This window comes from Pyrgilauda ruficollis, unplaced genomic scaffold, assembly GCF_017590135.1.
Source record: "Pyrgilauda ruficollis isolate IOZ18807 unplaced genomic scaffold, ASM1759013v1 scaffold85, whole genome shotgun sequence".
In the NCBI taxonomy this organism is placed as follows: Eukaryota; Metazoa; Chordata; class Aves; order Passeriformes; family Passeridae; genus Pyrgilauda; species Pyrgilauda ruficollis.
This window is the reverse complement of record NW_024530488.1, coordinates 1,382,139-1,405,225: the sequence shown is the minus strand read 5'-3', so window position 1 is coordinate 1,405,225 and position 23,087 is coordinate 1,382,139. Positions and strand designations below refer to the sequence as shown.

Genomic DNA, 23,087 nt, shown 5'->3' with positions numbered 1-23,087 from the left:
TAACATTTACGTTTTCAACTTCCATTACTAGGACCTGAATTTTATCCAAGGAGGGGGAATTCACCTTCAAGCTATTGTTTTCTGCTTTGTTTGTGAAGTTGGCTAACATTGTAGCAGTGTTGTAAGTGGGTTGCATTCTGGGCAGTTATTATTTCACAACTGTAGCAATAGAAAACGCTTTGAAAATAACACTTTGGAAAGTCTTTAGAAGTCAAGAGTGGAGAATAATGGTGGCAGGTGTGCAGGTGTGCTAGCAGTTGATCTTTGGGATGCCCAAAGACTTTTCCAGGTATCAGCAGAAGAATGGAAGCTTTTAAGTTTATTTTAAAGAATTAGGCCGTATTGCATAAAAGAATGCTTTTCCAAAATTACTGAGCTTGTCAGGAGCACAGTAACCCAACACTCGAATGAATTAATACTTAATCCATCACCTGTGGTTGGCCTTAAAATCATAACTCACATTCACATCATACTTTAAAAGTGTTGAAGTATTTACAGCTTAATGAGCTGCATAATTTTCTTGAAATTTGATACATGAAAATGAGATGTTTAACAGAGAAACACATTTTCAGTTTTGTGTTATCCTTACAGTGGGGATGTTAGTGAAGCCATAGTGAAGACACTGTTTTTAGTGAAGATGAACAGTATGAGTGTAAAACAAGAGGAGAGTATTTCAGAATCCTGGGATTCTATTAACTACTTGGAAACACATGAAAGAAATGTGGTGTTTTTTTAAATAGAGAATGTATGTATTACATGTTTAAGGCTCAAATGGGAGAAGGTTCAAGTTGAAAACACTCGATAGAACTCTTGAGCACTTCATTTTCTGTCCAGTGTTTGTTTTTACCCTTAATTTTTTTCAATCTTCCTTCTGCTTCTAATGAGCATGTGGCATAACCACCCTGTGGAGGAGAAAATTGAAGGCTGCAAAGGCTGCAGCTCAAATAAAGAGGGTAGCTGAGAGCTAAAATTATTGTAAATAACATTGTAATTTAGAAATTTGGCGACCTATTTTGCCTTTTTTTTTTTGAAGAACATACGTAGCTCATAAAATGCTAGAAAACAAGTTACATTTTCTTGTAAGGAAGAGAACTGTGACACAAAATTATTTGGTACTTTTTGCCTTTACAGAGGGTATGACAGGGAATTGTGAGTTTTAATTTGACATTTGAACAGTTATTCTCTTCATTCATAAAATAAGTGCTGGAATTATTTTTTGTGTTGATTTTTTTTTCCCTAATACCAACCTGTCTGTTCTTTTTCCTTCTGCATGGGAGAAGATACATGTTCATAGATTCTGTTCCCACTGTGTGTAAAGCGATTCCTGGCAGAACTTGGGGTTTCAGAAAACTTGGGATAATAAAGTTCTAATAGTGCTGAGAAAGTAGCAGGAGTTTAGGATGTTAAAAGAGTCCTTTGGATCAGGCCATAGTCACACGAAATGTAAACAGCTATGCTGAACTTGGCAGTTCAAGCTAACTTTTTGCTGACAAAGTTATGGTTCAAAATAAAATATGTGGGTTGTTTTTGAAGACACATTGTTTTATTGTGCTCAAGAGAGCATTCATGTGATTCAGTCAAAAATGAAAGGTACAGTCTGTTTGCAGGGCAGGGGGCAGTCCTGACAGAGGTCCAGAAGCACAAGGTCTGACTTTTCCCTAAGCCATGAGTCCAGTGATTCTTTCTAGGCAGCTGTTTCTGAAATCCCAGAGGAAGAGCAAGCTCCAGGTACAAGGAAGAAACTGAAGCCTTCTTGAGTTTTGCTCTCCAGTTGAATGTTGAACTGAACACACAACTGCTTTTGGTTGCAGGTACTGCCTGTTAAGAACTCTCAAACAGTGTCAGACACTGAGGGAAGCTCTGATTGCTGCAGGAAAGGAGATTGTCTGGCATGGACGAGCAAAGGATGAGCCAGCTCATTACTGTAGCATTTGTGAGGTCAGTAAAAATGTCTTGGGTCATCTCCTCTTGCAATATTTATTTATGTTTTGCCCTGTCTTTTGTTGTTGATGATGTTTAAATTTTGCTTTTAAGCTGCAAATCTGCTCTGAGCTGTAAGCACATCTGTGTGATGCAGTAGTGCCTTCCAGGAGCTCATCCAGATGTTTTTCTAGACATGGGCTGTATTTTGCTGAAGGCTCTCTCACAGTACTTCCACAACATTGCTTTTCACTGGGTCGATTTTCAATTTTCAGATATTATAAAATGTTGTTATCCCTTCCTGCATAAAATTTTATCTGCTGAGCTTCATTTTAAAGGTATATTGGTCTTCATTTCAGAAGTCACCAACACACCCAGAAGAGAGAGAGCTTAAATCCTTTTTTTCTGCAGGACATACCTTTGTGCTGAATTTTTTTCATTCTACGTACTGTTAATAGTTGCTTTAAAGTATTGGATAATAATTTTCATGAAGTTTAAAGGAAAACAACATTTTCCTACCCCCTGAAAATCAGTTTCTAGTTATCCTCTGACAGAGCCTCTTGGGCAGGATGAGCATGTGGCTCAGTAGTAAGGAAATAAATAACAAACTTCATTAGCAGACAGTAAAAAGGAAAAATAAGTATAATTTTTTGAAATCCTCACCTTACTATTCAGCAAATGAATCCTGCTTTGTCAATATTGACCCAAAGCTTTCCCGTGGTGCTGTTCATGCAGACATCCTAAGTGTAATATTAGTGGTTTTACACTGCTTCACTTCTCTGCCCGAGCCCTAGGAGAATAGATTTTCCCTGAACAAATCTAATTTTTCTCTTTGCATGCACAGGGTAAGCTTGTAAATCTTGAAGAAAACACAGTTTTCATGGTTTTAACTTTTTAAAAAATGAAATTGTAACGCTTGGCTTTCTGTTTCCTGTCTAATAGGTGGAAGTCTTTGATCTGCTTTTTGTCACTAGTGAGAGCAATTCTCGAAAGACCTATGTTGTACATTGCCAAGACTGTGCACGAAAGATAAGCACGAACCTGGAAAACTTTGTGGTGCTAGAACAGTACAAAATGGAGGACTTGATGCAAGTCTATGATCAATTTACATTAGTAAGTCAAATTAATAAGTGGGTGCATAAATACATTATTTGTAAAGCAGTTGTAGACTGTCTTGGTGCTCCGTTGTACGAGTACCACGGACTTCCTGATTCAAATGGAGGTTTGGGTTGTGTGTGATACTTGCAGAACAAAACCTGAAGAGTCAGAATTGTGTGAAATACTACAGTAACTTACTGCAGAACATAACCACTGAGTTTTCAGGAAAAGTATGATGTTACAATTCATAAAGTTGTGGCTTTAAAAATCCAATAGAGATCACCTGAAGACCATAACTGGATCAGATGGAGATGGGAAGAATCAGGACAGTGAAGCTTGGAGAAACTAGCACCAGGTTCAAGAGCATCTCTAATACATTGGTTGTGGTATGAAGTCAGTATAGCAGCGGAGCATCCTATGCACTCAGACCCTTCCTTCCCCTTCCCCACCCATCCCCTCCCAAATCAGCACTGTCCTTCTGCTTAGCAAGTGGATGCTCTCAAACAGTTCTGTCTCTTGGCTTGGGGCCTCCTTTGCATTTCAATTTAAAGCAAAAAGCCTCTTTGCCATTATAGCTCTGTGCTATATATGGCAGCCTCCTGCTTTGAACTGCGTCAGCACAACTGTCCTAACATTTCACCCAGGTTTCATTGTTCCAGGCAAAGATGGCTTTTTTTGTAACCACAATGAAAGCGATGCTGGATGTGTTTATAAGCCTTGGCTTTCTGTTGAAGGAGACAAACATTGGACTAAGTGTTATGGGAATTTCATGTTGGATTTAATATGACAGCCCAGTAAGGGCTGTGCCTTTTGATTCATTTCCAGGTGCTGCAGAAAATGTGTGTTTAGTTATTTCATGTGTTGGTAGCATGCCAAGTTGTGACCTTCTGAGTTAAGGCCTCAAGGTTCATCAGTAGAGGCTGGTGAGACTGTGGGACCATGTCCTCTGAATTTAATTCTCTTCATGAGTCCCACAGAGCCTGGGTTGGTTAAACTTCAGTTCATGCTTCTAGAAGGTCACTGTCATTATAGTCTGTGAAATGCTGCAATTTCAAAGTGATGATCTGTTATAGAAAAACATATAAATAAACACCTGTTCTCAGATACTTCATCCAGTTGAGTGGAAATGGGGAAGAATGTTTCTGTATGGAGATGAGAGGGAGGGAAGGGTATTTTGTTGTCTGTGCTTATACATTATATAGGTAACAGTGATGATACTGTCCCTAGAACAAGGGTTCTCAACCTGTGAGCAGCTCCTTCCCCCACCAAAACCTAAGGCTAAGGACACTGATAATTGTTCTTCTATGAAGTTGCTGTGCCATTTATTTCTTTCAAAGGGGATATACACTCACTTGGGAAGAGTCACAGCCCAGAAGTGACATCTGTCAGATGTAGGAGAGTTAAGGTTTGTTGTAAATCACAGGATGAAGATAATCTCAGCTGGCAAAGGTGAATTAGGCCAAAGAGAGGGGTAAAGTACCAGGAGCAAGCACAGGGATGAGCCAGCGTTAGAGGTCCTTAGCTGGGTACTCTGATATGATCTAAAGTGTCTTCAATGACTGTGAGGAGCTTTGTGAAAGGGTTCCAGAGATGAGGTAAAGAGGAGGAAATGCCATCAGAGACTCAGTACTTTGATGGAATGCCACAAAGGTCATTTTCTGGGCCTCCTGGCAGCAGGAACAAGACACCTCACTTTATTCGTGGCACTTGGTCCCCATGTCAGAGAATCTGAGACTCTTTCCACAGATACCTTAACTCCAGGGGGATTAAGGTAATGTTACTGCTCAGGTAGAGGGGAGGAGGGAAAATGAAGTCCACAAAGGCTTTGGAGAGCCACAAATGGACCATCTCCCCATTGGTAAACAGGTTGAGAATCCCTGTTTTAGATTGTATAAAGATATATCTATACTGAGGCCACATGGAGCTCTTGGCTGCCACAGTGGGACTTGTGGCTGCTCACATCACATTAACACAGACATCCCCACAGAATACTCCAGTCTGCAGTACAGGCAAAATCCTAATGCAGAGTGTTCATGAAATACATGTTGTATTTGAGTAAGGTGGAAAAAAAATGCCACTGTTGTCTCTAAAGAGTCCTGAAGTGTAAAAAGTGTGTGTGACTTTTAAACTCTCATGGTTACAGTTTGTGCAGGTCTTAGTTAAACACAGAGTTTTGCACCCTTGTAGAAAAGGTAATTTAATGTTTTCTCTTTCAGGCTCCTCCATTGCCATCCTCCTCATCTTGACATTTTTTCATGGACATTAAATGAAAACTTTTCTGATATTCAGGAAGTGACCCAGTTCTGCACCACTGATTTTTGTAGCTATCCCGTAAGGCTGCTGGCTGAAAGCTGTGTCTATGCAACCTTCCAAGTGCGGAGTGTCAACCAACTGGACAGGAGAGAGCACTGCCTCCTACTCCAGAACTCAAAACAAATAAAGCTCATCCAGCTGTACTTCAAAAAAATAATTCCATGTTTTGTATATATCTGACAAAACTGGCAACATTATACAGACTACTGACTTGAAGACCACCTCTTTTGTATTTCTCTGTTTCTGGGCTGATGAGTTGGTTTCATCCATTTTTCCCCCTTCAGAATTTCCCTTGGAAAAAGTACTAGCTTAGCTGGTCATTTCTTTGTAAGGTAGTTAGAAATTTTAAGTCTTTCTTTGGGCAACTTTTTTTTTCTTTTCTTTCTTTTTTTTCTTTTTTTTTTTTTTAATGTGAAGAGTTAGGTGATATAAATTTTTTACTGCTTTTATGTTTTTCTGTCTTGTTTTGAAACCATGACGGTTACACTTTTGGTTCCTAAATAAAATTTAAAACAATTAACAGCCAAGTCACAAAGATAAATGGGTTGCACATAGACTAAGGAATAAACTTCAGATTTGTGATTTTTGTTTCTAATCTTGATGTAAATTTACACTATTTATAAATACATATTTATTGCTTGAAAATATTTGTGAATGGAATGCTGTTATTTTTTCCAGATTACCTGCCATTGAAATTTTAAGGAGTTCTGTAATTTCAAACACTACTCCTATTACATTTTCTATATGTAAATAAAACTGCTTAGCATTGTACAGAAACTTTTATTAAAATTGTTTAATGTTTAAAGTTTTTCTATTGTTTGAGTTTTAAAAAGATTTTATGTACAGTGCCCAGTTTTTGTTCTTTTTTGAATCTGATTATATATATTTTATATATACTCTTGTGCTTGTGTATATATATAATATATATAGAAACTCGAATATAAATATGTGTATAAAGATTTAGAGACTAAATTTTTCTCGTTTTAAGTTTTACATCTATGGTAGATTTGAGGTGTCTACTGTAAAGTATTGCTTACAAAAGTATGATTATTTTTAAAGAAATATATGGTATGTATCCTCAAGACATAGAATGACCTTCAGACTGGTTTATTGTTAAATTGCACTTTTTGCAATAACAGACCAATAAATAGTTGCTGCCAAAATGTAGTAGTAGAAAATAAGTAATGGCTAAATTTTAAAGCTCTTCAAGAAAATACCAACTTTGACAGGAAGTTTGGCACTAGTTTTAGAGGAGGAATGAAGAAGATTGAGTTTTGGTGGGGATGTTCTCTAGATTTCAACCAAATTGCAACTTATATATTACAAGATGTTCTATTAACAATTTTAAAAGTTAAGACTGAATCATCTTGGCGTCATTGTTGACCCCAAAAAAGGACGTTGTTTTGTGGTATTCTATTGTATTTTCACATATTTTGTAATACGAATTCACTGGTAAATTTTTGAAGCACTAGGTTTATTTAGGACAAGTTTATAATATATCATTGTAACAGTTTGCAGTTTTAATGATGGTATTTATTTTAAGTTGCTCCTTTCTCATTAGCTTCTTGAAAATGCATTAAATCTAAATTTCAAAATTGATAGCTTTCTTATCGATCAGAGTTGACTGATGCAGAAGGTTCTGCATCAAACAGTTTCTCATAATTTCTTATTAGTGGGGTATGTTAGTGGTTGCATTGTTAAATTTTTTGTAATCAATGTGAAGTGTTCCAGGCACAGAGCATGCAGATAGTTCCTTTTGAACAAAAAGAATCGCCTCTTATGTTGTAGCTTCAAACGAAGGGTGTTTTAATGAAGAATCAGCACAGTTTATCTAATGCTGTTACAACAGTTTAACCACAGGTAGAGCTGACCTTCTTGCTAGTTCTTACTAGTTGGACAAAAGGGTGTAGAGATTAAAGAAAAGCATATCTGAATGTTCTTGCCAGCAAAATTATCAGCTAGCAGTTAGGAAGCCAGTATTTGCAGTTCTGTAAAGGTCTAAGTCTCAGCTCTTGATAACAAACTCTACAAATCTTAATTTTTTTTTTTTACTTATGTATTTTATGCAGTCATAAATATTGTAATCTTGACAAACCATGCTGCAACTGAAAAGCTACTCCTTTAAAGTAGTCTTAAACCCAAATAAAAGCAAGATACACTTACCTCAACTAATGGTAAACAAAAAGTCCTCATTTCTCAGTGCTGTAAAAGAACATTGCTAATTAGGGAAAGAGCTCCTGTGTGCTGATCAGAAGGGCTTTGTACCTTTCCTCCCCTTTGGAAAAGAGGATATGGCATTACCAAGGAAGAATATTCATATTTTGCCAATGAGCAAGTAGACAAAATCGGTAGAGCATCAGGCAGCATTCCTTGTGCTGTGGGAAGGGTTGTCATGAATTGCAGTTCCTGCAGGGCTTTAATATTTTGCAGTTTCCACACTTCTTAATCACACTCTGCTCCCAAGCGATGGACAGTTTGGATCTATAAGCTGCTATGATTTAGAATGCTTTTGTTTCACTTTATTAAAAAAGCACAAGTTAATATTTCGTCAGTTGTACTTCTTAAGAAGCGCTTTCTGCTTCTTCAGTTGTGAAGCACATGATGCCAGGTGAAGCATTTGTAATCTCTGGGTGTTTCCAAGCATTAGGAGTTAGTTGGGCAGGGTGGGGGAGGCTGGAGTCTGGAGCTGAACTTTCCAAGGAATCTTGGTGTTGGGGCCCTTGAACTCCACAGCTGAGCCGTACTGCAAGTGATTCTGATCTGCTCGTAGCTACTAATTGTAGTAGCAGGCAGATTTAAGATGAAAATGGCCAAAGATGAGGCATTTGTTGCAAGAATTTTCGTTAAGTTACAGGCTGAGAGAAAAATTACACTGTTAGGAGATGGATAAAACCAGAGATAAAAATAGGTGTTCTAAAAAAATAGTACAAAGTTGAATTACAGATGAAAAGGAATTAGAAAGTAAGAGCAACATTTGCTGCTGAGCTGTGGGTCTGAGAACTGTCCTTGAGGAGCTTGACAAAAAGGGATCCTTATATGAGGAAATAAATAGTTGTGTGTTTCTGAGCTTAAGTTCTTCCATAAATACATTCAACAGCATTTGATTTTAAAACTTCCCTCCAGATACATAACTTGGGAGTAGTATATCTTTGCTTTTTTGGAGAAGTCCTACCAGTGGTTACAGTTTAGAAGTAGTGATGTTGGTATCTATATACAAAGTATTTACATAAAAATCACTAGAAAGTGAGAAGTACCTACTGACAGGAAATCCCAAAGCTTCCTGAGTTTGTGTGGCAGAGAACTTGTTGGTCCTAAAGACAAAGTACCCCGAATCTGTGCCTTGCTATGTGGAAAAAGGACTTTCCAAGTAGCAAAGTGATGATGCTTTGCTTAAATGAGCATAGCTTGGCTAAGATGAGGTTATTCTTGGTCAAAGGTGGGCAAGGCTTGGGGATTTCACAGCTGGTGATTTCCTGGCCACAAATAGATTTATTGGTTAATAAAGAAAAGGAAGTTGCAGGGGTTCTGCCAAGACCACAGGGAATATTCTCATCCTTGATAGCTGCCCTGATCATGGGAAGGGGTTCAGACGTGGTGCTTAGTGCAGGGTTAGGAGGGAGGAGGGTGTTTAAACCTGAGCTTACCTAGGTCAGAACCATTTTGGGTGGAGCTAGAGCAGAGAGCCATGATGGGGCCAGCAGATGAGTGTGGTAGGAAGATGAGTGTGCTGATGTAAGGTGGGCTTGTCCATAAGAAGGCCATGGAGCTGTTGGAGCAGGTTCAGAGAAGGGCCATGAGGCTGACAAGGAGGGCTGGAGCACACCCCTGTGAAGACAGGCTGGGGAGGTTGGGGCTGCTCTTCCTAGAGAAGAGAAGGTTGTGTGGGGAGCTCAGAGCCTTCCAGAGTCTGAAGGGGCTACAAAGAACCTGGAGAGGAACTTTTCTGCCAGAAGCTGTTGTGACAGGAAACGGGGGAATGGTTACAAATTGAAAGAGGGAGAATTTAGTTCAGATATTAGGGAGAAATTCTTCCTGGTGAGGGTGGAGAGCCCTGGCACAGGTTGCCCAGGGAAGCTGTGAAGGCCCCATCCCTGGCAGTGTTCAAGGCCAGGTTGGATAACAGCCTTGAGGAACCTGGTCTGGTGGGAGATGTCCCTTCCAATGGCTGGATGTTGGGACTAGATGAGCTCTGAAGTCTATGATTCAGTCTAAATACGACTCTGTGATCTTCCATGGCTGCTTTAGCCCGTGTGGGAACAGGCAGAGGAATCACTCCAGCTGGGAGTACAGAGACAAGGCTGATGAATGTGAGGATTTACCTCGGGGACAGGTCAAAGCCAGCCAGTGCTGCCCGTTCCCGTTGTGCTGGTGCTGAGTGGAGGAAGGAGGGGTGCAGGTGGTGCCCACACACGTTCAGGCACAGAATGAAGCTGAAGCCCAGCCCCAGGTGAGCTCAGTGCAGGGCTGCAGCCCGAGGGCCCTGTGGAGGAGGGCACAGGGTGCCAGGGACGAGGCTGCCAGCAAGGCAGCAGTGCAAGGGGAAGGCCACAGGGCAGCCTCATGGCAGGAAAACAAAGGCATTCCTCCAAAACCAGGAGAGAGCAGGACATTTGGGGGAGGCGGAAAGCGACATTTCCTTGGTGCTGGAAGCTCCATGCAAAGGTGAAAACAGAGCCCCTGTGGTGACAGGGCCGTGGGGAGGGGGTGCAGCACAGCTGTGGTCTGGACATCACACAGGCACCATCCCGAGCCCCACAGGAGCTGTCCCCTGTCACCACAGCAGGGAAGAGCTGCCCTGTCAGCTGCTCTGCCCAGGAGGAGCAGTGCTGGCCTCTCCCATTGCACTGGGACAAAAGGAGCAGGGATGAGTTGTAGAGGTGAGGGGTGAGGAGCCCTTATCCATATTTATTTTGGGAAGCCATAAAAACACTGAAGGGTTGGAAGATGGGAAGAGCAGCAGCAGGGAGGGCTCAGCTCCCAGCCTCCCTAGGGCAGCAGTGTCAGTGTTTCACTGCAGCTCCTGCTGCCAGGGACCTTGTTAAAGGATTAAAATGCAATTGCTGCTGTCCCTGCCTGGGGAACAGTGGGCATGCACAGCAGTTGGGGGACATGAAAATGGATTTATCATTTGAGCCCTCGCCTCCCTTCTGTCCTGCCCCCGAGCTCCTGACAGGCAGTGGTTCCTCTCTCACAGAAGGCAGCACACTCTGCTTTCTATTAGGATGGAGCACTGCTCCCAAATGACATCCCATCTTTTTTTTTTTTTTTTTTTTTTTTTTTTCCCCCTCATAGAAGGTATTTTCAAGCTGTAGGACAGAGCAATTTAAAAGCAGCAAAATCCCAGGCAAGGGTTAATGGATGGGCTAATGGTTGAACAAAGGGGCTAAAAGCACTGACTCCTTTCATGCACAGAGCTGGAAGATTCTTGGAGTCACACCCGAACAACTCAGCCATTGCCAGAGTCCATGGGAGCACTGAAACGTGGCATGAGAGAGTTGGCTCCAAGTACTTGGAAAAACTTAAAATCACTGAAAGAGTCAGGAAGGGACACAAGAGAAGACTGGGAGAAGAAGTAGCCTAAGATGTGTGCAGTGGCATGGCTGGGCTATCATTTAGTTCAGCCTTGTGGGCACAGAGAAATCAACAGGCATAAAGGATGTTTTCACCCCTTTCCTCCTCTGTACTTTTCATCACCAAATCAGTGGGAAACTGAGGAATCCTTTGAGGAAAGTGGGTTTTTCTTGTGGCAGTGGTCAGTCAGCTGTAGCTGTCAGTGCCTTATGCTGAGTGCAACTTGCAGTTCACGTCCTGGATGCTGCTGGAGCTTTAATCTGTTCAATTTTAACATATATAAAATGTAGGGGTTTGGGGTTGTTTTGTTCCCCCAGAACATCACTGCCAGTGGGCTGTCCCACAGGCTGACCTTCACAGCAGAAACCTGAAGGATTTTTATCTCACCTGGAGAAGGCTGAGAGGTGGGCAGGGGGTGCAAACAGAGTTTGGTCACCTGTCTGCAAGCAAGGTGCAAAAATGACCAATTTAGGAACCTAAGTGGTCCTCAGGTAGGAGTGAACATTGGCTCCTGGAGGGAAGTGAGCCACAAGGAACAGCCTAGTTTGGGCTGTGATGAAATCCAAGGACAACAACTAGCAGCCAGTCACAGTTGTCACATGTTTTGGGATTTTTGGGGGGTGCAGGGGGAGTGTGAAGGGCTTTTTAAGAGTGGTAGCACTAGGGAGGGTATCCAGTGCAATGTGATAAGAGCCTCTGCTGTGGTTCCAGTGGCTGAGGACCTCCTTAAAGGTCAAATGCCTTCGTAGTGAAGACCTGCAAACCTGTTCCAGGGGCTCAGGAACTGCTGGCAGGCTTGGGGCAGACTTACAGCTCAGTATTTACATGCAGGACTTTGTTTTGAGATGCCAGTGTTGTCTCTGCTGTCCCAGATTAAATGGTGATTTAGGGATGCATCCATTGCAAGCAGAGCAGCTCTCCCAGCTCCTGTGCTGGGCACCAGGAGGAAGGAGGAGCAAGGAGGAGCTGGCTCAGCTGGCACAGGAGAGAAAATTATTCCAGCCCTGCCACAGCACAGTGGCTGCTGGAGTCCCCTGGGCTGTGTGAACCTTCCAGGAGCACAGCAGCTCCAATAGGACTCATCCTGAGTCCTGTGGGGGAGCCCAGGGCAGGGCTGGGTGCTCACCCACACCCCTTGGGAAGGGCAGACAGCAGGAGCTGGGAATGTGTTGGAGAGGGTTTAGGGCTGCTGCTTTTTAATCCTCTGCCCATCTTGTTACCTCCTGATGCTTCCCAGGCTGGTGCAACCCTGGAAGCCTCGGGAGAGCACCCAGACATGTTTGTTTTCAGGTGGAAAAGGGATTGTAATTATGCCTGAGGAGGCAGAAGTGCCTGGGCAGCCCAGGGATGCTGATATGCAGCCATCAGATAAGGGTGAGGATACCGGATACCTGGCTGGGAGATTTAACAATAAAAAATTGGTTTCAGTGACAGGCTGATGGGGTATAATGTTGCTGAGAAATAGCAGTGTGGGCTCAGCCCAGGGGTGCCTCATGGCACACATTTTGCATCAAAATACTGAGCTTTGGCTGAGAACCAGCCCACAACAGACCCTGGGCAGATGGACATCTTAGGAGAAAAATACCTCAGCTCCACATGGATTTGGTTTTCTTCACCATTATCCATTCCTGCACTCAAATGCAATGAGATTTTGGTATTCCTAAACATGGATGAGGGGAATTGCTGTGTCTGTGTGCACTGAGCTGTGTGCTGTAACCATGTGATTCCAAGTTGCAGCCACACATTTAAATCCTGCATCTTCATTCTCAGGAGGAAATTCTTCTCTGAAAGGGTTGTCAAGCAATGGAAGGGGCTTCTTCCCAGGATGGTGGTGGTGCCACCCTGAAGTGTTCAAGAAACAGCTGGATGTGGCATTTAGTGCTGTGGTTTGATTGGTGTAGTGGTATTTGGTTGAAGGTTGGACTTGATCTTGTAGGGTTTTTGCAACATTAATAATTCTGTGATTTTTTAATCTTTCAGCTTTTACCCGTGTTCTCCAGTCAGAAATTCTACAGGGTTTTTTCTCTAAGACAGATACAGACATGTCCCCTGTAAAAGAATAAAAAATCAGGGGAAAAATACCAGTTTCTGTGGTATTAGTGGTACAAGAATACAAGAATAAGGGTCTTAGTGGTACAAGAATACAATTTTTTTAAAGGTAGCAAATGAAGAAGTAGAGAAGCAAATTCTGGCAGGGCAAAAGTCTGGAGAGGCAAAAAGTTGTTTGACTGAGAGCTTTGTAAACCCCCCTCAGTTCTGTTAACAGAGAAATAATGTGTGTGCCAGTAAGTGATGATACCTTTGAAAAGCTGCTTCAGCAGCTACAAAGGGAAAAGCAAAGGTGGAATGAGTTTTCCAGCACCGAGCAAAATGAGTTGGCAATTATCATAAGTGCAACTTCAGCTCCTAATTTTCAAAATCAGTGCAAAATGCTGTTTACAGAGCTCGATGGAGCCTCTAGCAATTAGGGCTGTGTTATGAAGAATACCATGGCTAATGCTCTCTATGGCTTATTTACACAGCCACGAGATGGGAGAACATAAGACAGCCTATGAATGAAGTGCTGCTGTGTTTGAATAGGTATTTGATTGCCCTGTGTGTGCCAGGAGCTGCCTTTTTCAGCTCTCTCTGGTGTCTCTCCACCTCCAGTCCTGCTGGCGCCTGCAGGGTAGGAGCCCCAGGCCCTGCCAGCACAACCCATGGCTTCCTTCCCTCGGGGTCGTGGCCATGAGATGTTTTGGGTGTGATGCTGGGCTCTGCTGAGCTGTGCATTAATGTGGAAACTGCGCTAGAAAAATCAATTTGGCCTCCAGCACGGAAACATTCCCAGCCCTGTGCTCGTGGGTCCCCTGCCCTCAAACCACCTCCTGTCCCCAGCAGTCCGTCCCAGGGGGGCTGGGGGTCACAGGGGTGGCCGCTGCAGAGTGCTGGCTCCTGAAGGAGGGTGCTGGGCCGGCTCAGAGCCTTCCTCCCTTGCTGCTCATCACCAGCCAGGCCGAGCGGCGCTGCCAGGAAAATGAGGAACGCGCTGTTTTCCCACACACGTCCCTGAGCTCTGCTGAGAAAGGGCCTTGGAAGGAATGAGAAGGTTTGTGCTGGTGGATTTTGGTACCCGGAGAGAGGATAGAGGGGTGGATCACCTTGGTTCAGTGTTTCCTTTCCTGGTTACCCACATTTGGCATTTCTGCCCGGGGAGCCCTGCGCTGCAGGGACGGTGGGCGCGGGGCAGCATTGGATGATGTGAGTTTGGAAAGTGGGATTTTCTGTGGCTCAGGAGAAGGGACGTGCATTTCTTCTCATCTTCCAGAAGCTGGGTGGTGTGACTGCTTTTGAAAATCTTGAATACCCGGAAAAAAAAAAAAAATCTCACATAGAGAGGAAGTGCTGCTCATTGCTCTGTGTCTTTTTTTTTTTTTTTGCACCTCCTTCCTCTTCCAGTTTGTTTGGCAAGCTATCTTGCTTGAGATCTGCCAGAGAAGAAGCCCTCTTTCTCTCTATTCTGGCAAATCTCTTCACTTCTTGAATGTCTCCTGTGCCTTATTTGTGTGCTCATTTTGGTGCTTTTCAGTGGCTGTGCTCATCTCTCCTTCCCAAAATATCTTTCTTTCTCTTCACATTTATCTCCATGCTGTCACTGGCAGACATCCCTAGTGCAGCCTTTCTATTCATTGACACACTCCTTGTTCTCAGCCATGCTCATCACCTTCTCTTGGTGGATTTAATGCTCAAAGGGGAGAAAAATTTGGGTTTGAAGAATAGGTTGGCATTAGGAGAAACTTCCAGACCAAAGGATATCATAAAGCAATTAGCTCAATACTGTAGGTAGGCCTGTGCCTGTCACTGATAATGGCAAATCCCCTGGGATACAAGAAAAATAGTTCTTTTAAAAACAGGCTTTTATTTGTCTCATTGCAAGGTGATTCATTTGTTTGGGCTGTCTCAGAAAGCATTCAATGTCTTTAAAGTTTTAAAAACTGAAGGCATAATGTCCCTCCAATGCTCTTCCACCTTAGTCCCCATTACTGAAATGCTGTTTTAAATGTTGGTTTGACTTCAATTGCTTTGTGGTTCTCTACTTCTTTTTTTTTTTCACTTTTGCCTCTTGCTGTGCTAAAATGCTCTGGGTCTGCCACACAGGGAAGTGTGGAAGTGTTTCCCTCCTCTGCCTCCCTCCTTTATCCCCCAAGGTTGTTGACCAGTGGTTACTGGGTCAGCTGAGGAAAAAAACTGGTCTAATTGATAGAAAATGAACTAGAAAGAGTTGCATTTACATTTTTTTTTTCAGTGAAACCTCGTTCAGTTTCTGCTTTCTTTAATGTGTTTTCTACACCTGTTGGGATGGCAGGTTCCCCTGAGCACAGTTCATCTCATCTGATGTGCAGAAGCACAGAAAACCTCGTGCCCTGGGGACCTCTGCCCTGCCATGCTCCCTTAATTGAGCTGGAATTGGAGGGCCCAGTGCTGGTTTGGGTGATAACAACCTTTCCCTGTTTCTGCTCTTTGCAATTTCTTTCATCTTCTCTGGGAGCACCACGGGGAAGTTTTTCCCCTGGCACTTCTCCAGCTGCAGCGACTTTGAGGGAAGAATTCCTCTTCCCTGTCCCAAGCAGCTGAAGCTGCTCTTGTCCAAGAGGTGTCCCTGCAAAGCTCCTCTGCAGCCAAACCCCTGGGGTTTGTGACCTGGCCCCTGGCAGGGGGGACATCCCCTGGGAGCAAACAGGGCTGGAGCTGCACCATCCCAGCCTGGGGAAAGGTGTCCTCCTCCCTGGCTGCCTGTCCCTGGGCAGAGCCCCCAGTCCTCCCTGATTTCAGGTCAGAAAACACTGCTGTCTCCTTTTCTGGAGGGAGGAATTGTCCCTTGGGAAGGAGCCTGGGATCTCTCCAGTCCTCTGAGAGAAATGACTTAACTTCAGCCAACACAAGGGAGTGAGGATGGTTAGAAGGAAAAACAGAAAGAGCTGTTTTGGGTAAGACATCAAGGCAACTTGGTCATGGTAGTTAATTTCTCCAAAAACTCAACAAGGACATGAGAAGACAGGAGGGGGGACAGTTTCCTGAGCCTTTTCCTCCCAGTTTCACCTGGGAGGAAAGCAAATTCTCTGAGCCCAAGATTTCCAAACCCTGAAAAGCAAACAAAGAGCAGAACAACTCTCTTGGACCATTCTGACTCTGTGAGAGGAGAGAAACCTGTATCAATCCATGTACAGCCACTGAAAGCTGTTTCAGATGTTGAAACAAAAAGTCTCTCGAGGATCCCAGCCCTTGAAAATTAAACCAGATGCATTTTTGCCTGATAACTTGCTTTTGATTATGATGAAAGTTTGTTCTGAATGAACATTTCCAGGCATGCAAAGTGGCTAATCTGGCAAAGCAGCACTTTAATAGGTCTGGGATCTCAAAGCTCCCATGTGCCATTACACAGTGTTCCCTCCCTCCTACTCACGACTCTGATGTTAAAGACAGTTTCTTTGGATCAGGATAAGGTTATTTCGTTCAAGCTGGGTTTGGTTTGGGGTTTTTATTCCCCAAAAGGAGATAGCAGTGAAAATTAGGGTGTTTCCTTGAGAAGACAGTGAGTCATTAGTAGCTATGTTGCAACAGCTTTATTCATAAATATTGTAAAATTATTCACATCTTTAATTCTACAGACACTGCAAAACTTAAGACTCCTTTTCAACTGAGAAAGATGTTTCCTTGGTCATGACAAGTGGGCACCTGACCACAACCTGGGACATCACCCCAGGAGCCCCAGGCCTTGTTCCTGCCATTCCTGTGACATTTGGAGCTCCCTTGGGCTGGATCAAATCCCACTGGGCCAAATCTCTGGTGTTGTGTTTGGGGAGGAGTGTAGGAAACAAGACAAAGAAGGATCCTTGTCCTGCTGCGTCCTTGCACTCCCTGCAGTCCCTGACCTGGGGGATTCCTCTCCTCAGGCTCACGACATCTTGCAAGGCTCTCCTGGGAAAACCCTCCCACGCCTGTGCCCCTCCAGTTATCCTGTTTTCCTGTGCACTTAGCTGAAACCTCAACTCTTCCCAGGCTCCCTTGGCTGCCTGAGCTCCCTGGAGCCTCTGCTCTGCTCCTGGTTTTCTCCCCATGAAGAGCATCTGCCCTGGATGAAATCACACACGCCCTGAGCAGGGCTCCTCACTTGCACCCACGGGGTGCTATTTCCACCCATTTTTCACCATCTTTACTGCAAAACAGCATCAAAGTCCTAGTGCACCCTCCCTCATGTGCTCCTTGCTCTCTCAGAGGGGAGGCTGGGCTGGGGTTTACCTGATTTTAGTCTTAACAGAGTCACTTAAGCTCTTGCTCCTGTTTCTTCTTTGAAACACCGCCTGTCACTGTCATTGCAAAATACTGATTTCTTCATTCCTTGGGCTGCCTTGCACTGAGATTTCCTGCTGGCCTCAGCAGCTCTCCTGGCAGACTCTTTGCCTCTGATGTGTTTGAGAAAGGGCTCATTGTCAGCCTCCACGCTGTTAGCAAGTCACTCCTTGGATTTCTCTTCTGGGGCTGCCTTACTGTAGCCCTGCATCTAATTTGCCTAATTTCTGCATCTGATTGCTCCTTTTTGAAGGGTGTCTGTTTGGTTAGAATTGCTCCCTTGTGCTGCTGTTCAGCCACCTGGGGTGTGTGTGTCTATTTTTTATTTATTGTCAGTACACATTTACTGTGAACTTCTAATGTGGTGTCTTTAAAGAGATCCCACTCTTGCAGGGCTCTTCAAGAAAAACTTGGGCAGAGATCACAGCAGATCCCACTTTCCCACTGGGCTCCTTATATGGCTTAAAAAAGATATGAAGCAGCTCACAGCTGTTCCTGCAACCTGCAAATCCAGTCTCCAAAAATTTCTCTCTGAGTCTCTTCACTCCTCTGCCAGGGAGCAATCCCTCCATCCTTGTCCAGCAGCAGGGGGGGATTTGGGGAATTGCATCTGAGGGCCTTTGCTCCCACCAGCCCCAGAAGAAGCTGCCCAGTGTCTCAGAGGTGCTCATGGATCTGGGTCTGCAGCAGGGGAAGGAGGGAACCTGTGGTCACAGCTTTTCCAATAATTCCTAATTTTTGCCTCTGCAGTACTGAGTCCTCTGTCCTTTAGCTCAGTCTGTGTTTTTATCAAATTTATGAACAATCTCTCTCATGAAATCCCATGAACATGGACACCTCTGGGAATGACAGTCTTTTGAAGACTCTGATCCAGTTAGAAAAATCAATTTTTTTCCATGCCTTTTGACCTTTTACATTCCTCTTTGATCTGCCAGTGCTGAGGGGTTTGACTTTTTTTTTTGAAAAACATACACATTTTTTGGTGGCACCTCAAGGTCATATTTGTACTCCTGTCCTCCATTCAGAAGCTCCTTTTTCCTGCCCTCCTTCCCCAGTAATTTTATCTTGCTGCACATGCCATCCTGCAGTCATGCAAAAGCTGTATTTTTAGACAGCTCTGCTTGGCTCCAGCCTAGGGACGTGTGACCACAAAGTTCAGCCAGCCCTTCCCTGGGGTTGGTAACCCCAGAACTCCTGCTGGAATAAAAGTCAAACTGCTTGACTTTGGAGAGCCTTTCCCTTAGCACTTTGACAGAACAACTCAGCAGCTGGTTTTTTTGTTTTGTTTTGTTTTGTTTTGTTTTGTTTTTGTTTTTCTGGCCATTTTACTCACAGAGTGCAACAAGACAATTTCCTGCAGGTTTGGTGTTTTTCTCTCACGCCTTGTAGACACAAACTCCTGTCAATATTTGTCCCCAGTCAATGCAGCCATTTGATGGAAAGCCCCCATCACGTCTGGCCCTGCTCCTCAGGCAGCTGCTCCTGTCCTCTGACACCTGGGAGGTTTGATCCTGTGCATCCCTCGTGGAACAAAGGCAGCCCATGGGGGCCTCTGCCTGGTGGAAAGGGACAGGCAGAACAAGCAGTGCTGTGAGTGGAAACGGGAAGGGATAACACACTCATTTCCTGAAATCTGGACAACTGTTCCCATCCCTTCTCCACCTGCTGAAGGGATTTCCACTTTGAAACACCAGCAGTGATGCAGTGACTCCTTTCAGGGGTGTCTGAAATGGTGACAAGTGCCCTGACTGGGTGCAGAGGTGTTTAATCCCAGCTCTTGCCCCCAGCTCATCACTGTTCCAGCACCCTTCTCCTCCTGTCCTTTGCAGTGCCTGAACTGTGCACAAATCCCTGCTTTGTTCTGCTCTGTAGAAATAGTGCAAACACAGAAAGGCACTTTATTTTCTCCATCTTCATCTTCTCCATCTTCATCTTCAGGTGTTGGGGGAAAAAAAAAAAAGAGTAAATGTTTACAGCTGTTCCAGCCAGAGCAGAGTGAACACCCAGAGGTGATTTTCTCTCTTACTTTTTCTGCACCAAGAATGTGAACAGAGGGAAGTTTCAGTCCCTGAGAAAAGTCCCTGAATTATTCCAAGTGTCTTGATAATTTTTTTCAAAGCAAGAAAACCCACTATTTTCAGGCATCACCAGAGGAATGAATCTGACAAGCCCTTATCCAAATGAATGTTTAAATTTTGAAAGGGGAAAAAAAACCTCCCGTGTGACTGACAAGGTCCTTTTCAAACACATAATATGCTGAGCCTTGCATGACATTTCTGTGGGTGTTAAGCCTAAAGAGCTATCTTTGCATGCAATGCAGCAAATGAACTGTGTAAGGCAGGGCTGGAGCTCTGAGCATCCTTGCTGAGTAGTACTAGAGCACTGTACAACCTGACAAGCTGCTTCTTTCAAACCTGCATGTCCCCAGGGAACAGGCTGCTGTATTCTTGCTCTTCAAACACCTGAAAAGTTTGTTCTAGACTAACTATTGTCATTTATACTGTGTGTTGCAAGGAATAGATATTGTGGGGCTTTGTGGAAGAGCAGAAAGGTAGAATGATGCAAGTAAAGCTATGACTGTAACAATAAATACTGTTTGAAGATCTTTATCAGGTGTCCCTCCCTAGTTTTCCACCTATCTTTTCTTTCCTTTTCATTTTTTCTGGACTTTTGGATCATCCTCATCCTTCCTTGGGGTCTCTTATCAGTTGTGCAGGTCACCCTAAAACCCCACTGCCCCTGCTGTGGCTGAGACCATCCTCCTGTGGAGGAGAGCAGATGAGTCTGCCCATATTCTGTAATCTCTAAGGCAGAAACAGTGCATGCCTCTCCCAGCCCCCCAGCCTGGAGTAGCTGTTTCATTTCATTTTTCCTTCCCCTGAAATTCCTGTTTGTGTTTTTGTAGTTTCAGGATGTTTACCAAGCTCCTTCCAGCGCTGAATTAGGGGAACAGAGGGTACAGTAGCAGACAGATTCACCTATTAATCAAATTTATGTGTCTTGGTGAGCCAATTCAGAACACAACAGAGCTGGTTCTTGTGATTTCATAACATCTCATGACACTCAATATTTTTTGTTAAAATAATTTTTACTTTCCAGATTCATGGGATGATGGGAGAAGCTGAAGAAGAATTAGCAATAAAGCATCTAGAGCACCTGGCTGTAGAGAGTAATTGGCAAATGGGACCCAAGTGCATCCTAAAGTCTCAGCAAACCAGAAAGGAAATAAAAAGCACCTGCAAACAACTGATGTTGGCCGAGCTTGCTGGAAAGATGCACAAAATGTGCTTGAGTGGCTGCTCCTGTGCACTGGAGCTGTCGAGTGGTGGTTCCAGGCTCCCCAAAATGCCACAATATTCCTAATATTCCCTATAGGTAGCCCTCTGTAGGGAGCTGGGAGCTGGCAGGGAAGGGGATGAAGGGGGTGTGTGTGTGTGTGTGTGCAAAGTGTGCAAAGTGTGGCAAGAAATTATCACCCACAAAAGCAATGGAGTGGGAAAATCTGAATCTCCAACCCCAGGATGTGTAGCAGCCTCAACCCCCTGAGAAATGACAGTGTCAAAATACATTGCAAGTCAAAATAAGGCCAAAACCACAGTTTTACAGACCTCTTGACATGAAAACTCTGAAAATATGTGGGACATAGGGCACTAAGAGAGACACCTGATGAGCAGCTGGGCATAAAGGCAGCTGCAAACTAGCCACAGAAAAAGGAAGTGCTGAGGCTGCCTGGGAGATTGGTGGAAGATGTCTCCTGCCATTCTTGTTCTGCTGTGGAAACAGCTGAAGTTGTTACCAGGAACAGTTTGCAGAGGCTCAAACAAAGCCACTGACAGAAATAACTCGAACACAGAGAGGAAAAAATTGCTTGAGAGTTCTTTTGGGAAGGATTAGGTTTTAAATAATTGCCATTTATAAGTTAATTTCACATCCTTTTGGAGCTTGGCCTACTAGGATTTGAAGGCTTGACTGAAGCTGGCAGACAGGGTGGGCACTGATTCCAGAGTTTGACTGCCAAGAAAAAGGAAAATATTAAGAGTAAAAATTGGCAATTCTGAAAAGAAAAAGGAAAAAAAAAAAAAATGAGGCCAGGGAAATATAGGGAAATGAGATTTAGTTTAGGAAAATTATTGTTCTCTGAGCCATGGACTGATTTTATGGCTGGCTTATTAGTCACAGTCTTACATGAGCCTGGCCTTTGTAGTCAATGTCTGCAAAGAAACTGGTGGAGAACACAGCTCCCAATGATTTAATAATTTGTAAATCCACAATTACGTTATTTTTAATCATGAGGGTTTCTTTTATTTAAATTCATATCAAAGTCTATTAAAAGAAGTGGGGAGACTCCTCTCAGCTTTAACAACTTTGAATCAAGCCCTGTAAAAATAGATGCTACGTGTCTCAAGGCTTCTGCTGCAGCCTTGCAAAATGAGTCCAAGCAGCAAAGCAAAACTCTTCTGTTTCTGACCCCCAGCTCCTTAGGGCTGTGAGTTACCAGGGCCTGTGGGACACCTCTCTGTCCTTCTGCCCAATGCTGGGCTATTCCTGAGGGACCTGGGCTTGCTCCTGGCATTCTCTGTTGAACACACACATCCTCTCTGTGTTTCCTCCGTGTTTTCAGCACAGTGTGGGATGATCTCTGCAGGAAAAGGGGCCCAGAGCAAACTCCCAGCTCTCAGGTAACCCCACTCCCCAAGAGATTGGAGATGCAGACAGATTCAAGAAAAACTGATGGAAGCAGGTTGTTAGACAGCCTCATGCATCTCAGTGAAGGACATGTTTTTCTTTCTGGAAGAGAGCCATGATGTAGAAATAGACTGAAAGCAGGAAAGAGGGCTGCAGCCGTAGCTGAGGCTGTATATTTAAACCTCTTTGCTGTCTGACCATCTGGGCCTGCAGCTAAACTTACCTACAAATTATTTTCAGTGTTTCTACATCTTGAGAGGTAAAAGGTGCACTTGATAATTTATGCCGGGAAGAAAGGCAAAATAATTGTCCTGAGTCATATTTCCCCATGTCAGACCTTTGTGTGTGGTTTTGGATGCCCAACCTGTTCCATCAGCCTTCACCCACACCTGCCTGGAATCCCAGGTTGGATGTTCTGTGTGCACACAGCCCCTCACAGCCAACACAAAATCTGGATTTGCATTCCTTCTCTGTACAGCACAAGTCAGAACAACCACTGGCACTGCAAATGCACTCACGTCTTTTTCTGCCTTTACATTTTTAACAATTTTTTTTTAAACCATAGCTAGAAGAAGACTCTTTCCATGATGAAAATTCTTGTGGATGATCCAGAAAGCCTCGTTTCTCACTTAGCCCAGTCAAATTTTCTCAGTGACTCCTGTGAGCCCAGATCCCAGGAGAAAGCCCCAAACCAGGTGAGGTCTGTCTGACCCCTACACATCAGGGAAGGTTTGGTGTGGGCTTCTGACCCCTCACAGGGAGCTCACATGAGGGGGACTGGCAGATTCTGGGTGAGAATAGTTGTGTTTTGCCACTTTTGCAACCATCTCGTGCAAAATGAGGCACCTGGATCTAGCCCTGGTTTGACAACTGCTGTGAAATATTTCCAGAACCACCCCAAATTTTAAGTGCCTGACTAATTTCTTTGGGTACTGTCTTACCAATTCCTCCTCTGGAAGGCAAATGGATGAAGATTGCTGTAGCTCTTGCTGGTCAGAATTTAGATCTCCCCAGCTGGGGAGCACCTACATTGTAGCAGCACCTACACTGGAGTATTGAGCGTTTAGTAAGTCTTGTCAGGCTCAGTGTAAATTAATGTCTCATCCTCTGCCTGCATTCCTTCTCCTCTTTAGGTAATTTTCCCATTGAATGGTTTTGTGCAAATGGTT

The 23,087-nt window shown here is 43.9% G+C and overlaps 1 protein-coding gene across 11 annotated transcripts in view; it reads left to right on the top strand.

Annotated features, from left to right (window-relative positions):
* The window catches only part of KDM6A (lysine demethylase 6A), a 150,925-nt gene extending 143,426 nt beyond the window's left edge, over positions 1-7,499 (top strand). For 4 of the 11 annotated variants that reach the window (XM_041487916.1, XM_041487912.1, XM_041487913.1 and 1 more), the window contains 4 exons: positions 1,812-1,938; positions 2,863-3,033; positions 3,295-3,373; positions 5,235-7,499. In XM_041487916.1, the coding sequence (XP_041343850.1) occupies positions 1,812-1,938; positions 2,863-3,033; positions 3,295-3,351 (355 nt within the window). In that variant the 3' untranslated portion in view covers positions 3,352-3,373; positions 5,235-7,499. The other 7 variants (XM_041487917.1, XM_041487914.1, XM_041487915.1 and 4 more) reach the window with 4 other exon arrangements.
* Positions 7,500-23,087: the final 15,588 nt, after the last annotated feature.